Genomic DNA, 16,664 nt, shown 5'->3' on the forward strand with positions numbered 1-16,664 from the left:
CCCCCAGACACCCTTTTAGCTCAGTGGTGAAGTCTCTCCGGAAGTTCACTGTTCAGCCAGTCTCATAAAACACAACAGGACTAATAAAGCACAGCAGTCCAGGGACAAGGACTAGAAGGCAAGAGGGGACAGGAAAGCTGGTGATAGGGAACCCAAGGTTGAGAAGGGACAGTGTTGACATGTTATGGGGTTGTTAACCACTGTCATAGGGCAATATGTGTACTGTTTAATGAGAAACTATTTGTTCTGAAAACCTTCATCTAAGGTTAAAAAAAAAGAATTATCTATGTGAGATCAAATTGATAACAGCAACTCAAAAGGTTTGATAGGAAGCCTAGGGGACAGTGAGTTGAAGAAAATTGTGATGGAATAATTTGGAAAAGGATAGTGAGAATAGCAGCACAACTGGAAGAATGTAAATGATGTCACTGAATTGTTCATGTAGAAACTTTCAAAATGGTGTAACTTTGGCTATGTATATTTTCACCAAAAAAAAGGTCCTCAAGGTCGAGAAGGGGTAGTGATGACATGTTGTGGGGTTGTTAACCAATGTCATAAAACGATATGTATACTGACTCTTTAATGAGAAACTATTTGTTCTGTAAACCTTCATTTAAAGCACAATAAAAAAATCGAAAAAAAAAAAAAAAAAGAGATTGGCTTAAGCCACTAAAAAAATAAAATAAATCAAAACACCAACTGACCTAGTCACCTATCCACCAAAAGCAAAGCAAAACATCTGAAGTAGTGGAGGTAAACATACAAGAAGTAAAATTCAAATGAAAATCAGATTGTTCATTAGCAGAGTATTAGAAAGCGCTAAAAATTGTTAGTTTATAAAACTAAACTTGCTCCTAATTAATTACTGACTCTTACCCTGATATTGCACCATATCTTTTGACCAAAGAGTCTCTGTTCCATATTGTGTTTCATCATATAAAAATTTAACTTCCGTGGCCCCAGCATCTTCTGCATTCTGAATTAACTCCTACAAACAAAATACACCAAAAAAAATATATTATATTTAATGATATGGTAATCTACTGCCCATCTTTGTATTTACTTACAATATTTTAAAAAAGTAAATATATTTAAGTAAAGGAAATCTACTGTTTGCATCATTAGCTTTAAGATCTGGTAAGCATACCACTGAAAATAATTGTTACATATGAGAGTACGGCTGAAAAGTGCATGAGTTCTTCTCTAATTACATATACAGAAAATTCCTCTTCTAATTTGCTATCTGTTAGTCTCTGTATACAACTCTCTCTCTTATTTACAAAGCTTTTGTTCAAAAGAAATTAACTTTGCTTCCAAAATGGCATATACTGTTCTGTCATGGCAATCTTCTACACGTCAGGTACCTCATTTGTGAGCAGTTATCAAAAATATACCTTTATCACCAGCCAAGCAAGTCTACTTCCTCTTAGAAAAAAAAAGAACCCAAATAGTACCAATCTATATGCACCATTTAGTATACTGAATTCTTGAGAACTTGAGTTATGAACATGTCTTTCTTCTGTACTAAGCTGAAAGCTTCTTGAAGGTCAGCAATGACTAATTCGTCTTTGTTATCTCCCATAATTGTTACCAGACTTCTGTTCATAAAGAAAGCAGTAATATTATTTGTTTGGTGGATGGTAGGTGAGTAGATGGGTAGATGAGGGGCCAGACCCATGTGATTTAGAAGAGAGGAAAACTACAAGATTTACATCCTTCAGTAGCTATAGAAAAATTCCCAATCCCAATAACCCCTATCACTTCGGGACACCTACCAAAAACATTTTGGTCTCTGGTCAATTTCAAGATAACTCTAGACTCTGAAGTTAGACTAAGCCCTTAAAGTCAACCCCATAAACATCAAAACTTGAAATAAATTCCAGAGAGATCATCTAGTATATTCTGGGTCTTGTCTAAAGTAAATAAAAGTTAACAGATAATAGTGTCCTGGGTGAGCTCCAACTTAAATCAAATCAAATCAAACAATTATGTTTTAAACGGATGTGTCTTTACAAATAGAAGTCACCCTGTATTATTAAAATTATGAACCTCTAACTTTAGGAGAGAATAATTTTTTTACTTCCCCAAAGCCTTGGGATCACTAAATTGGCAACGTTGTTGTTGTGCTGTTAGGTACTGTCGAGTCAATTCCAATTCATAGCGACCTTATCGGACAGAGTAGAACTGCCCCATAGGGTTTCCAAGGAGTGGCTGGTGGATTCGAACTGCTGACCTTTTGGTGAGCAGCCGAGCTGTTAACCACTGCACCACTAGGTCTCAAAAACATTGGCGACAGAGGTGGGCAAAAAACTGGAGAGCTTACACTGATACTAGAGAATGACAATAGTAAAATCATTACTAGAGCACAGAGGTGACACAGTGTCCACAGAAATAACTAAGGAGACTGAGGGTATGGTTCAGAAATAAAGAGCTGGTTTCGAGATCAAATAAGGCTTTCAGTTCATCCAGTGTATTCCTAAGGCTGGGAAGTCTTCTCCCACCAACTGTTCAACCTAAACATAAACATTTGAAACTCACCCTTCTACTACCTTCTTATCAACTACATTCCTCCTATTTACACAACTGCCTATTTCTCAAAGGATTTTTTGAGCCCCATTCTAATCTACCCAGTGCACCAGAATCCTTAAAAATTAGCAATCTTATTTGCATTAGGTGATTACAATATAAAGAAGCCCTCGTGGTGCAGTGGTTAAGAGCTTGGCTGCTAACCGAAAGGTCAGCAGTCCGAATCCACCAGCCGCTCCTTTGAAACACTGTGGGGCAGTTCTACTCTGTCCTTTAGGGTTGCTATTAGTTGGAATCGACTCAATGGCAACATTTTTCTTTTTTAATTTTAATACAAAAGATAGAAATAAGAATTAAATAAGTAGCAAAACACAATATTAATTTATAAAATGATAGCACTTTAAAGGTAGAATCTTTGTTTTCATTCAAATACCTATTTGTGATTTAAGTTTATTTCAGGGAGCAAATGAGAAAACTGGACTATAAATCCCAAGCTTGAGGCTCCAACTATCAATCTCAAGTTAAACAATAACAACAAAAAAACAGGATGGGATGCTTCTCCTCTAAGCTGTAATCCTCAGGGGAAATCTCACAAACTGATTGAAAGAAGTAAAGGCAATGAATTCATCAATTTGCGTGTGATCCTGGATAAGGCACAAAAATACCTCTGGACCTCAATTTCAGCAAACATCACAAAAGGTCTAGGTCTAGGTGAGTTCTAAGATTCCTATTTTATCTCAAGTGGTAGAATTCTACCAAAATATCCAAGGAACAAAGATTATATTGAGCTGGCTATGAAACAAATACGTACAAGAAGCAAAGTGAAATGACTAAACATCAGTTTTGGGGTAACCTTTAAGAATGTAAGAATATCTTCCTCATACTGCTACCGTGTTTCTCAGCCAGGCATCCTAATCACTCACTTTTGAATCGATTAGACCCTACTCCTTTTAACATCCACTAAATTTCCATTTTAACTGCATTCTATTCCCCTCTTGATCCCCCAACAAACCAACACCCACACTCCTCTTCCCATAATCACTTTCCTAAGTCAATATAAAAACCATTTTCAAATTAACCTTCTATGAACCACTGGTGCCTACTCTGAAAGGACTGAAATGACTCCAATATGCCATCACTATTCCAGTCACTATTCCAATCACTGAAGCCCCGGTGGCACGGTGGTTAAGAGTTCAGCTGTTAACCAAAAGGTTGGCAGTTCAAATCCACCAGCCACTCCTTGGAAACCCCATGGGACAGTTCTACTCTGTCCTATAGGGTCACTATGAGTCAGAATCAACTCCATGGCAACAGGTTTTTATTCCAATCACTAAAGATACAACAACCCTCAATCAGTGCCTTTCTGAGCATGGCTATATAAACTAAACAGACCCAGTCCTCACTCTATAAAAATTTACCATTGAAACTAGAAAATATAAGGAGGACTAAGATATTGAAGGCATGTAAACACTAAAGTCAATGACAAGGAAAACGCATAAGAACTGATCTAATTTTAAAATTAATTAAGGAGGTTTCTTACTAAGCTAAAATACAAAATCAAATTTGTGGCAATATCTTCCATAACTGTTTTTTTATGACTGCTCCACTTTTTATCTTGTTTCTTTTGTTAATGAGTATAGTCAGACTAAAACATAAATAGAAATAAAACAAATAATTAAAATAATTATCTACAACAACAAAGAGAACTTCAAAGAGGAAATCACCAAAACAATACCATTTACAACAGCTCCCAAGAAGATAAAATAATTAGGAATAAATTGAACCAGAGACATAAAAGACTTATACAAAAGAAACTACATGACACTACTGCAAGAAACCAAAAGAGACCTGCGTAAGTGGAAAAACATACCTTGGTCATGGATAGGAAGACTCAACATCATTGTGAAAGTGTCGATTCTACCCAAGGCCATCTACAGATACAATGCAATCCCATTCTAAATTCCAATGGCATTTTTTAATGAGATGGAGAAACACATCACCAACTTCATATAGAAAGGGAAGAGGCCTCGGATAAGCAAAGAACTACTGAAGAAGAAGAACAAAGTGGGAGGCCTCACTCTACCTGATTTTAGAACCTATTATACCGCCACGGTAGTCAAAACAGCCTGGTACTGGTACAACAACACATACACAGACCAATGGAACAGAATTGAGAATCCAGACATAAATTCATCCACCTATGAGCAGCTGATATTTGACAACAGCCCAAAGTCCATTAACTGGGGAAAAGATAGTCTCTTTCACAAATGGTGCTGGCATAACTAGATATCCACCTGCAAAAAACTGAAACAAGACCCATACCACACAGCAGTCACAAAAACTAACTCAAAATGGATCAAAGACCTAAATATAAAATCGAAAACAATGAAGACCATGGAAGAAAAAATAGGGACAATGCTAGGAGCACTAATACAGGGCATAAACAGAATACAAACTATAACTAACAATGTACAAACACCAGAAGAGAAACTAGATAACTAGAAGCTCCAAAAAATTAAACACTTATGCTCATCAAAAGACTTCACCAAAAGAGTAAAAAGACAACCTACTGACTGGGAAAAAATGCTGACTACAACATATCCAATCAAGGTCTAATCTCTAAAAATCTACAAGACACGGCAAAACTTCAACAACAAAAAGAAAAATAACCCAATTCAAAAATGGGCAAAGGATATGAACAGGCACTTCACCAAAGAAGACATTCAGGTAGCTGACAGATACATGAGGAAATGGTCACGATCATTAACCATTACAGAAATGCAAATCAAAACCACAGTGAGAGATCATCTCACCTCAATAAGGCTAACATTAATCCAAAAACCACAAAATAATAAATGTTGGAGAGGTTGTGGAAAGACTGGAACACTTATACACTGCTGGTAGGAATGTAAAATGGTACAACCACTCTGAAAATCAATTTAGTGCTTCCTTAAAATCTAGAAATAGAAGTACCATACAATCCAGCAATCCCACTCCTTGGAATATATCCTAGAGAAATTAAGAGCCATCACACAAATAGATATATGCTCACCCATGTTCAATGCAGCACTGTTCACAACAGCAAAAAGATGGAAACAACCTAAGTGCCTATCAACAGATGAATGGATAAACAAATTATGGTATATTCTCACAATGGAATATTACACAACGATAAAGAACAATGAGGAATCCGAGAAACAGCTCACAACATGGATGAATCTGGAAGGTATTATGCTGAGTGAAACTGGTCAGTCACAAAAGGACAAATATTGTATGAGACCACTATTACAAGAACTCAAAAAAAAAAGTTTAAACACAGAAGAAAACATTCTTCGATGGTTATTCTTTGATGGAGGGAGGGAGAGGGGAATTCACTAACTAGATAGCAGACAAGAATTATCTTAGGTGAAGGGAAGGACAACACACAACACAGGGGAAGTCAGCACAACTGGACTAAACCAAAAGCTAGGAAGTTTCCTGAACACAACCAGACACTTCGAGGGACAGAGCACCTGGGTCAGAGGTCTGGGACCATGGTTTCGGAAGACATCTAGGTCAACTGGCATAACAAAGTTTATTAAGAAAATGTTCTGCATCCCACTTTGGTGAGCAGTGTCTGGGGTCTTAAAAGCTTGTGAGCAGCCATCTAAGATGCATCAATCGGTCCCAATCCACTTGGAGCAAAGGAGAATGAAGAACACCAAAGACACAAGGAAAATATTAGTCCAAGAGACAAAAGGGCCACATAAACCAGAGACTCCATCAGCGTGAGACCACAATAACTAGATGGTGCCCAGCTACCACCAATGACCGCCCCGATAGGGAACACAACAGAGAGTCCCTGACGGAGTATGAGATAAGTCAGATGCAGAACTCAAATTCACATAAAAAGATCAGACTTAATGGTCTGACTAAGACTAGAGGAACCCCAGAAGACATGGCCCCCGGACTCTCTGTTAACCCAGAACTAAAACCATCCCCAAGCCAACTCTTCAAAGATTAGACTGCACTATAAAACATAAAATGATACTCGTAAAGAGTGTGCTTCTTAGTTCAAGTAAATACACAAGACTAAATGCGCAGCTCCTGTCCGGAGACGAGATGAGAAGGTGGAAAGGGATAGGAATTGGTTGAATAGACACGGGAAACCCAAGGTGGAAAAGGGGAGTGTGCTGTCACATTACAGGGATTGCAACTAGGGTCACATAACAATATGTGTATAAATTTTTTTATGAGAAACTAACTTGAGCTATAAACTTTTACCTAAAGCACAATTTAAAAAATAAATAAAAAATAATTATTCTATTAAATAAACCCTCCCAAAATAAACAAACCTCTAAACCCAGGGATTCAAACAGGCCCCTGAATGTGGGTTTTGACTTATTTTGTTTGTTTGTGTGCTTAGCTGTTTTGTAAAAGCAAAACCAAACCCATCGCTGCCAAGTCAATTCCAACTCCTAGTGACCCTAAAAGACAGAGGAGAACTGCCCCACTGGGTTTCCAAGGAGCAGCTGGTGGATTTGAACTGCCAACCTTTTGTAAAGCACCCTGCAAAATGATTCAGGTAAAATGTCCCTGGAGACACTGTGCTTGCTTACAACACACAGCATCTCAGTACTTCCCTAGGCCCCAAGAACTTTCACATATTTACACTGACTGTATTCCCAGCCCCATGCCATCCAGCATATGCACGTAAATAAATGCAGCCATTCAAATCTAGACTGCATTTCAAAAGCTTAAATACTAAACAGGACTTCTAAGTAATTTGATGACATCTTGTTTTTATCAAAGTAAACTCACACATGTACACACATATGCCCTACCTTAAGAATCTGCCCTCCTTCTGGATATCTTCTTAAAATGTCCTTGAGAAAATCAACAAGTGGTGGAGTTGTCTGCCCAAATCGACCTAAAATAGAGAACACATTTAAAAGGATTTAGGAGAAAATCCCAGGGCCTATGCGCAAGTGTGTTATTCAGTTCGCAGAAGTAGTATAATTACACAAGTTACTGCTTCATACATCTCACCACAGCACCCCATACAAAAATCTACCCAACTAAGCTATTCAACAGAAAGAAAAATAGATTCGATTTTATTATTACTAAATCCCAAGATTTTTAATGCACTACAAATTATGCTTTAAAAAAATGCTTAAAAATACACTAAAGGTCACAAAGATTATTAATCCAAAAATCAAGAGCATGGTAGGCAAGGAGGGAAGTTGTTGCTATTTTCCAAAGCAAATACAATAAGTGGCATTATTTTGTGGGTGCTCTTGCTGATAAAATAGGAGCCCTGGTGGCGCAATGGTTAAGTACCCGGCTGGTAACCGAAAGGTCAGCAGTTCGAACTCACCAGCTGCTCTGCAGTAGAAAAGACCTGGCAATCTGCTCCTGTAAAGATTATAGCCTAGAAAACCCTATGGGGAAGTTCTACTCTGTCCTATAGGGTTGCTATGAGTTGGAATCGAATCGGCACACAACAACAACAACTTTGATGATAAATAATAATCAGTAGATAGTGGTACTCATTATCATATCCTTAATATTCTCAAACTCAACTAAGTGCTCTGATTGCTCTGAAAGTCAGCAGTCACTCTGGCTGTCCAGTTCAAGCTCCCTCAAGCCTTGTCTAAACTATTGATTCCTCCCACCAATTAACCAGGTCACACTACGATAGGTGAAGAGAGAGTGTGCGGAGAAGCGGGGAGAGGAGGGAAGTAATTTCTCAGATACACAGAGCGACAACAAAAAAATCTACAGTTAAGTAAAAAAGAAACTTGTGCTTTAAAAAAATAAAATCCTCACTATACCATATATTTTCCCTATTTTGGTACAACTGTCCACCAAGCCCAAGCCCCTGCACTTCCCTAATGGGACTCTGTTCCCATAATGTTATATCCAATTCACTTCTATAACTTAACTACCCCCATTCACCTTGTTTTCCTGTTTGCCCTAATATCCCTTCATTGTACCCCAATGTTATATGCTTTCATTTCACTTATAAAACATAATCTTCATACAACTAAAAATGAGAAGTTCTACTGGCAAAGTCAGTATTATACCTCCCCCTTTTAAGCCTTTTGATTGAAGATTTACAAAAAGATGACAATTTTTAGAAGTCAGATCTCCAATCTTGATCCAGTCTGGCAACTGAAAAAAAGAAAAGAAAATGTATTAATAGCAGTATAGTCCCTATCACTGTACATTCAAACCTCGATTTTTTTTTTCACATGAGGAATGCTTGCTAATTTTTCTTATCAGGAAATAAGGTACTCTAGATAAATGAATATTCTAGAGAACATAATTTAAATAAAAATTTTTATTTAAAAATGTAAAGGATGTTTTCTTAAAAAATTACAGATGGTTAAAGATATACATTTCTGCTTTAACATAATTTAAATTTACGATGATGAATAAGAATCATCAACATAAACAAAATTATCCTTTGATCAGTATTTCCAAAGTGTATTCTTCAGAACCAAGCTTTATAGGATATCAGCAGAGGTTAGTGGCACACACCCACCTTAAAAAATAAGTTTTTAAATTTCTTAGCAAAAATTTACTTTTTAAGGCCTTTAATATATTAATATGTATTGTAAGTTTCTTAGAAAGGATCATACCAGTTGCCATTGAGTTGACTCCAACTCATGGCAACCTCATGTGTGTCAAGTAGAACTGTGGGTCTTTCCATAGGGTTTTCTGAAGTCCCTTCTGAAGACCCTTCTTCCAGAGCGCCTCCGGGTGGACTCAATCTATCAACTTCAGTTAGCAGCCAAGCATGTTAACCATTTGCACCACCCAAGGACTACTAGAAAGGACTATACTGAGCAGTACTTCCCAAGTGTTGCCAATAAAGATTTTTTTTAATCTATTTACATAGAGCAATTCATAGGACAGTGTTCCTCAAAATACCCTTTGGAAAAACTGCTATACATGTTGCTATAAAAAAGGTGTGGTGCCTTCTTGACAGAAATGGAAAAGCCAATCCTCAAATCTATATGGAAGGGCAAAGGATCCTGAATAGCTAAAACAATCCTAAAGAAGAATAAAGTATGAGGACTCAACACTTCCTGACTTCAAAACATACTATATAAAGCTACAATAATTAAGACAGCCTGGGACTGGCATAATAATGACATACAGACCAATGGAATACAATTGAGAATCCACAAAGAAATTCACACATCTATGGTTTTCGACAAGGGTGCTAAATCCATCTAATGGGGAAGGACGAGTCTCCTCAATAAACGGTGCTGGGAAAACTGGATTTCCACATGCAGAAGAATGAATTAGGATCCATGCCACACACTATACACAAAAAACAATTCAAAATAGATCAAGGACCTTAATTTGAAAACTAAAACCATAAAATTCATAGAAGAAAACGTAGGGACAAAGCTGTGAGACCTTGGTTTTTGTGATGGACTATCTAATATGACAATAAAACCACAAGCAGCAAAAAACAAAATAGATAAGACCTCATAAAAATTAAATGCTTCTATTCATCAAAAGGCTTTATCAAAAAATGAAAAAACAGCCTACAGTAGGAGAAAATTTGGGGGAACCATATATCCAATAAAGGTTTAATATCTAAGACTTATAAAATACTTCTACAACTTAATAACAAACAAACAAACCAATCAAAAAACGGGTGAAAGACTTGAACAGACATTTTACCAAAGAGGATATTCAAACAGCCAGCAAGCACATGAAAAGATGCTCAAAGTCATTAGCTATTAGGGAGATGCAAAGCAAAACCACAATGAGATACCATCTCACTCCCATTAGAATGGCAATGATCAAAACAACGGAACATACTAGGTGTTAGTGAGGTTGTAGCAAAATAGGAACCCTCATGCATTGCTGGTGGTTAACAGTTCGGCAGTTCCTCAAAAGCAATTCCACTACTAGGTATATACCCAAAAGACCTGAAAGCAGCAATGCAAACAGACATATGTACAGCAATGTTCACTGCAGCACTATTTACAATTGCCAAGAGGCAGAAACAACCGAAATGTCCATCAACTGATAAATGGATAAACAAAACGTGATACACACACACAACAGAATATTATTCAGGCATAAAGCAGAATGAAGTCTGGATGCATGCCACAACATGAGTGAACCTAGAGGACATTATGCTGAATGAAGTCAGACATAAAAGGACAAATACTGTATGATATCACTTATATGAAGCAAATATATAGAAACCATAAGTAATTAGTGGTTACCAGGGGCAGGAGGAAGGAAAAAAGTGGGGGGGGGGTGTCATGGATTGAATTGTGTCCCCCCAAAATATGTCAACTTGGCTAGGCCATGATTCCCAGTATTGTGTGATTGTCCACCATTTTGTCATCTGATGTGATTTTTCTTATGTGTTGTAAATCGTACCCCTATGATGTTAACAAGGTAGGATTAGAGGCAGTTATGTTAATGAGGCAGCACTCAATCTACAAGTTTAGGTTGTGTCTTAAGCCAATCTCTTTTGAGATATAAAACAGAGAAGCCAGCAGAGAGACATGGGGGACCTCACACCACCAACAAAGCAATGCTGGTAGCAGAGCGCATCCATCGGACCCAAGGTTCCTGCATGAAGAAGCTCCTAGACCAAGGGAAGATCAATGACGAAGACCTTCCTCCAGAGCCGACAGAGAAAAAGCCTTCCTCTGGAGCCAGTGCCCTGAATTCAGAGTTCTAGCCTACTAGACCGTGAGAGAATAAACATCTGTTTGTCAAAGACATCCACTTGTAGTATTTGTTATAGCAGCACTAGATGACTAAGACAGGGGGGTTGCTTAGAATGCACTGAATGAGTGTTAATGCTGGCAGGATAATTTAGAAAGAGATAGCGAGAATGCTTGCACAACTTGAAGAATTTAATCAATGCAGAAACTGATGGAGTAATTATGTTTTATTGTATATATATCCGTATATTACTATTAAAAAAAAAAATGCGGTGTGGAAGGAAAGGACAAATGAGGATTCTGATCCTTGAAGTTGCTTTGGTACATAACTTCCCTGAACTTGGCTTTCCTGAAAAACGCCTTTACATTAGTTTCTGGCCCTTTTTCTGTTTCTCATAATGGTACGGTAAAATGTGTGTAATCATGATTTCCAGGAGGCATGTAATATAGTGCCTTTGTCTGAAAAACAAGTAAATAATCCAAAGCCAGATCAATCTTCTCCCTAGCGGTCAACTGCTAAGTATTACTAAGGAATGACCTCTTACAGGTCAACAGTCTTCAAAACATTACTCAAAACTTCACCTGAAGGACCAGCTTTCTAACTTATACTTTGACAGGGTATGAAGGAAAGCATTTACCATTTCAAGAAATTCAGTATATTCAGTCAAACATTTCACACTGATATCTCCAAGGTTTCTAAAGTTCAACCTGTCAAAGGGTGGACTGACCTGCTTTCCTTCCAGCACTGATCTCTTTACTTTGCATCTCAATTAATGCTCTCACCATCTACTTAGTCACTATAGCTAGAAAGCTCAGAAAAAAGCACTTTCTCTTTCTCCAAACCACACATCCAATTAAAACTAGGTTCTAGCATTTCCATCTCCCAAACTCTCTGGATCTAATTTGCGCGCCTCTATTTCCAATCTCATAACCTCTTAACTTTTACAATAATCTCCCATCTGGACTCCTTACTTTCTGCACATCATCTCTATTCCAGTCCCCACGCTGCTATGGGTTTATATTCTCAAAACACAAATCTGAACAGTTATTAGAGTTCACAACTTATAAAGCACTTTCAAACATACATTCCCACTGAATGGGAAAGCACGTCTGTAAAAACAATTTCACTCCTTTGTACGTGAACTAGAAAAACTCCTTGCACAAGTGCTTCAGGAAACATGTACAATAATGTTCATGGCAGTAATGTTGTTAACAAAAATTGGAAACATCCCAAATTTTGTGACATATTCACATAGTGGACTATCATAAGGCAATGAAAAATGAATTGATTAAACTGTACACAAATTTGGATGAATATAAATAATATGACATTGAGTGAAAAAAAGTGAGTTCTGGGTTACTACATATAGCATAAAAAGATTTTTGTCAAGTTCATAAACAACTAAAATTAAATTGCATATTGTTTAGATAGTGTATACACACACTTAAAACTATTAAAACAGCTACAAAAAAAAGCACCAGAATGATAAGCATAGAAGGGTAGAGGAAGAGGGCCGGGCGCACAGGTTAAGAGAGAAACGTGGGTAAATATAAACTATTAAGTGTGCTAGTTCTCCGGCTGGATGATATCATCATGGATGTTCATTACAATGTTAATTATTTACTAAAAAAGAGCCATGTGTAAGAGAAGAATTATCAGTCTAACGCAGTATAGCTGAGGCCCATTTAAGGGAGGAAGGCAGATGGGCAGGCAGAAAGTAAGGTAACCTATGATGCAGGAAGAAGTTTCCAGGTCTCTAAGAGGAAGAAGACACCAAAAAGAAGCAAGTCTGTAAAACGAGATGTTTAACTAGTTACTTGTCTTTCACAACTGATGCTGTTGGTAGACTGTCATCAGTGGCCTACCTACAGTGAAATGATTCTCCAAGTAAGAAGTCAAGCAGCCAGATAACTTCAGCAGTGCTTTCTGCTTTCTCCTCCTGAGCTTGCTAAGCTTTTAGGATTTTGTCTCAACTTGCTCTTTGCTGGATCCCAAATAATTCCAACCAAGCAAAGTCACTTTGGGCCTAGTCATTCCCAGACGCACTATGCCATGTGAAATCCCAAAAGCTGTCCATTTCAGTCTTTATATTTTGTTTGTAAAACAATTTCAATATCTGGGTCTCCGTCCATGCCAGCCCCAACCTCTCTTATTGACCTTAGACATGCTCACCTTCACTTACTAAACAAAACTCCCTCCAAATCATTAAGCAAACAATATGGTTTTAGCTGCAATCTAGATCTCCCAACACTTGTTCCTTTACTTAGCTGTCAAAGGCACAGGGAAGTCCTCAAGAGTCAACAGTCCAGGGTTGGGGGCATTTGTGATCAATTAAAGCAAAGAAGAGTTAAGTCATTCTTCAAACTTTGTAGAGGGCGAAAAGGAGCAGGAAGATGCACAGCAATAATTTATGGCTCCAGATTCTTCATAAGCCTGGAGGTGAAGTGAAGAGCTTACAAATTCCACTTGCAGGCCAGGAAAAGGAAGAGACCAAGAAAAAGAGGTGACCCAGAAAACTGAGGACTAAGGAAGTGCCTCCTCATAACTAAATCCAATGCCAGCAATGACCAGCTTATGACAAGAAGTTGTCAACAGCTTTTGTTTCCTGCCTACCCTGAAATATTTGGAATTCTCACCCAAAATTCAAATCTAAAAGGTTCTGAGCAGCATGAAAATTAAGAAGGAAAAGAAATACCTTCTGTGGCAGACTCACTTACATGCGGGGATCCCTTCAATGGCCCACCTTCGCATCACTAAGTCAGCCAGTCCCAGAGGTCTGCAGCCTGTCCCCTACGGATCAGGAGAGATTTGTGCCCTCTCCGGTGTTCTGGCCAAGCTCCATACTTGACTTTTAAACTTCACTTTTAATGGCTTAAGCCCTTCCTTCTGTTTTAAAGAGCTTTGCATTTAACTTTTACCTATCCCTGATTAACACCCTGACAGGTTCTCTGTGATGTGGAATAGTAAAAAGTCCACAGATTTTGGAATCAGACAGACCTGGGTTCAAACTGATAGTTTGTGTCTCTGCATCTTGGCTGTACTGTTCTGCAAAATGGGCTAGTAATAACAAACCCCTGAGCCTGTTATGAGTATTAAATTCGATAATATATGTAAAGTACCTAGAACAATGTCCAGAACACAGTAGCTGCTCAATAAATGTTAATCATATTGCCAGCACATTTTACCAATGCCAAGGAGAGCCTTGCTCAACAACAGTTACTTCTCAAAATTATATCTTCAGCCCTGACCTCTCTCCCTTGAGCTTCAGTCTCAGATCTGTAGCTGCCTGTCTAGTCTAGATGCTTACCTAGTAAAAACCTTAGCAGCAGTTAGAATTAGTTCTATCCCATCCATATTAGACATAGGAACGCAGGCCCTAAAAACATTGATTCATTTGGTCTCTGTAAATACACCAGCATTAAAGGAAGTAGGGTATAGGTCACCTACCTCTCAGCTTCATGCATTTTCCTAGATGCTTCTTTAACGTCCCTCCATCAACTGAACAATATATAAAAGCACACTGATCACCTCACCCCCAAACTAGGTCCCCCCTGTACTTACTTATCTCTGCTAACTGAACCATTATTTTTCTGGCTGACTCAAAGCCTGTGAACATCCTTGGCAAGGCATTCCACCTTATTTTGTCCCAACCCCCATCCATTTGGTACCATGTTGTCGGAATTCTGTCTTTTACAACATCTCCTGCATATCTTTTCCTTACAGTTTCACTTTAAAAACCTCATACCGAGACAAAAGTTTCTTACGACACTCCTAAATCTGCCTACCGAATCCTTAGCACTCCACTGCCACATTTATCATTTTGTATCAATTCACCTGTAAAAGCACTTTCAAAGCAAGACCCTCCACAACTGAGCATTTGGGTATGAGCACGTTTAGGGGACAAGGTGACAAAGTAGATCCAGAGGAGTAAGCAGAGAGAGAGGTGTAGAACCGGGTTAGAGTGTGCAGAAGGACGGTGTAGAGATGGGCTAAGCACAGAACAAGAGATTTAAGAGTGGTAAACTTTGCTCACCTCTAATTCTAATGCCCTCAATCAAGTTAATGTCTGCATGCCAGCCAACACCTTGGGAATTGGTGAGAAGAACTGATACTAGCATTAGAATAGATTAATCAGAAATCTGTCTAAGTGGACAAGAGATCACAGCACTGAACTCAGGTGCACAGAAGGTCAAGATTACAGTAAAGGATTAAAAAATCACAGGATACCCAGGAGTTCACCATCTGCTCGTATATGTGCTGGACAACAAGGAACTCCAATACTCAAAATGTCATTCTGTATTGCTCAAGCACTCCTTTATATCTGTTCAACTATTCCTTTTTGATTATTTTTTAAATTCTGAAAATGCTGTCTTTTATCATATAAAAATGTGAAGATATTAGAGAAAAAAGAACAAGTCAATTTTTAGTAAAGTAAGTTCAACTAAACTCGTCCTTTAAGAAAACTGAAATACTGACACTAACGTAAAGGATAAACATGCCAGTATAAAATATTTCTATTCTCCAAAGTTTTGATCTGTCAAGTCATTCATTTGCATTTAAAGAGAAATTTTAATATAATTTTACTCCTCAAAAATAATAGGTTATATATTAAGTTATGTTCAAAGATCCTTCCAACCCTAAATTTGTGTGATTCAGTAATGGAGAAACAAACTTCCAAGACATAAAAGGTGAAGTTAGTTACTGGTAATCCAGAAAATTGTTTGTAAAACAATTAGAAAAAATTAGTAATGATTAAGTCACTGTAACGATGATATCTCTAAACAAACAAACAAAAAAACCCCTCGGCATAATGTCAATCACAAAACTGTCTTAATTTCAGGAAGTAAAAATTCAGTGAAAATAGTGGCACTTCATTTAAGATGGGGAGGGGTGCAGAATACAAACGTTGAGATGGTAAATCAAGAAAAGTTACAACTAATGATAGTGATAATTGCATCAATTTTTTGCCAGTGTTTTACCAAGCATTATTTCCATGGTACATAATAAATCTGAGCATTCGCCTTCAATTACAGTAAAAATAAATCAAAACATTCAGCTTCTCTATCAGCCAGTTTATGACTAGCACGTTCATGTGCTAAAATCCTGCATATATATAAAAGGGCTACACAGTGATATTCACCAGAGGCCCCTCGTGTTGTCAGTGTGGATCAGTTACGGGACACAAATGGAAAGCACGTTTTACCTCCTTGCTGCAGTGGCACAGCCGTTGCTCTGGCACCGGGAAGGCTGTCTCCGCGGAGATGAGTTTCTTGACGTCGAGGACGGTCGCGGTGGGCAGGACTTCGTAGGTCCTGCAGCCCATGCAGCTCGGGAGGACGGTCACCCGGACCCACCTGTGCAAAATGCAAAAAGGGTCAGTGGGGTCGGGGGCGGGCAGTGCGGGCCACGTGGGGGCTGGGGCGGCAGTCGCCCAGGTCCCCGCGCCCGCC

The 16,664-nt window shown here is 38.2% G+C and overlaps 1 protein-coding gene across 1 annotated transcript in view; it reads right to left on the reverse strand.

The window, feature by feature from the left end:
• The window catches only part of SACS (sacsin molecular chaperone), a 77,772-nt gene extending 61,204 nt beyond the window's left edge, over positions 1 to 16,568 (reverse strand). Inside the window, exons 1-4 of the mRNA XM_004386560.3 lie at positions 16,418 to 16,568; positions 8,592 to 8,679; positions 7,350 to 7,435; positions 877 to 988 (exon numbers count right to left, since the gene is read on the reverse strand). Of these exons, the coding sequence (XP_004386617.1) occupies positions 877 to 988; positions 7,350 to 7,435; positions 8,592 to 8,679; positions 16,418 to 16,537 (406 nt within the window). The 5' untranslated portion in view covers positions 16,538 to 16,568. The remainder of the gene's footprint in view (positions 1 to 876; positions 989 to 7,349; positions 7,436 to 8,591; positions 8,680 to 16,417) is intronic.
• Positions 16,569 to 16,664: the final 96 nt, after the last annotated feature.

Source organism: Trichechus manatus, unplaced genomic scaffold (assembly GCF_000243295.1).
Source record: "Trichechus manatus latirostris isolate Lorelei unplaced genomic scaffold, TriManLat1.0 scaffold00168, whole genome shotgun sequence".
NCBI lineage: Eukaryota > Metazoa > Chordata > Mammalia > Sirenia > Trichechidae > Trichechus > Trichechus manatus.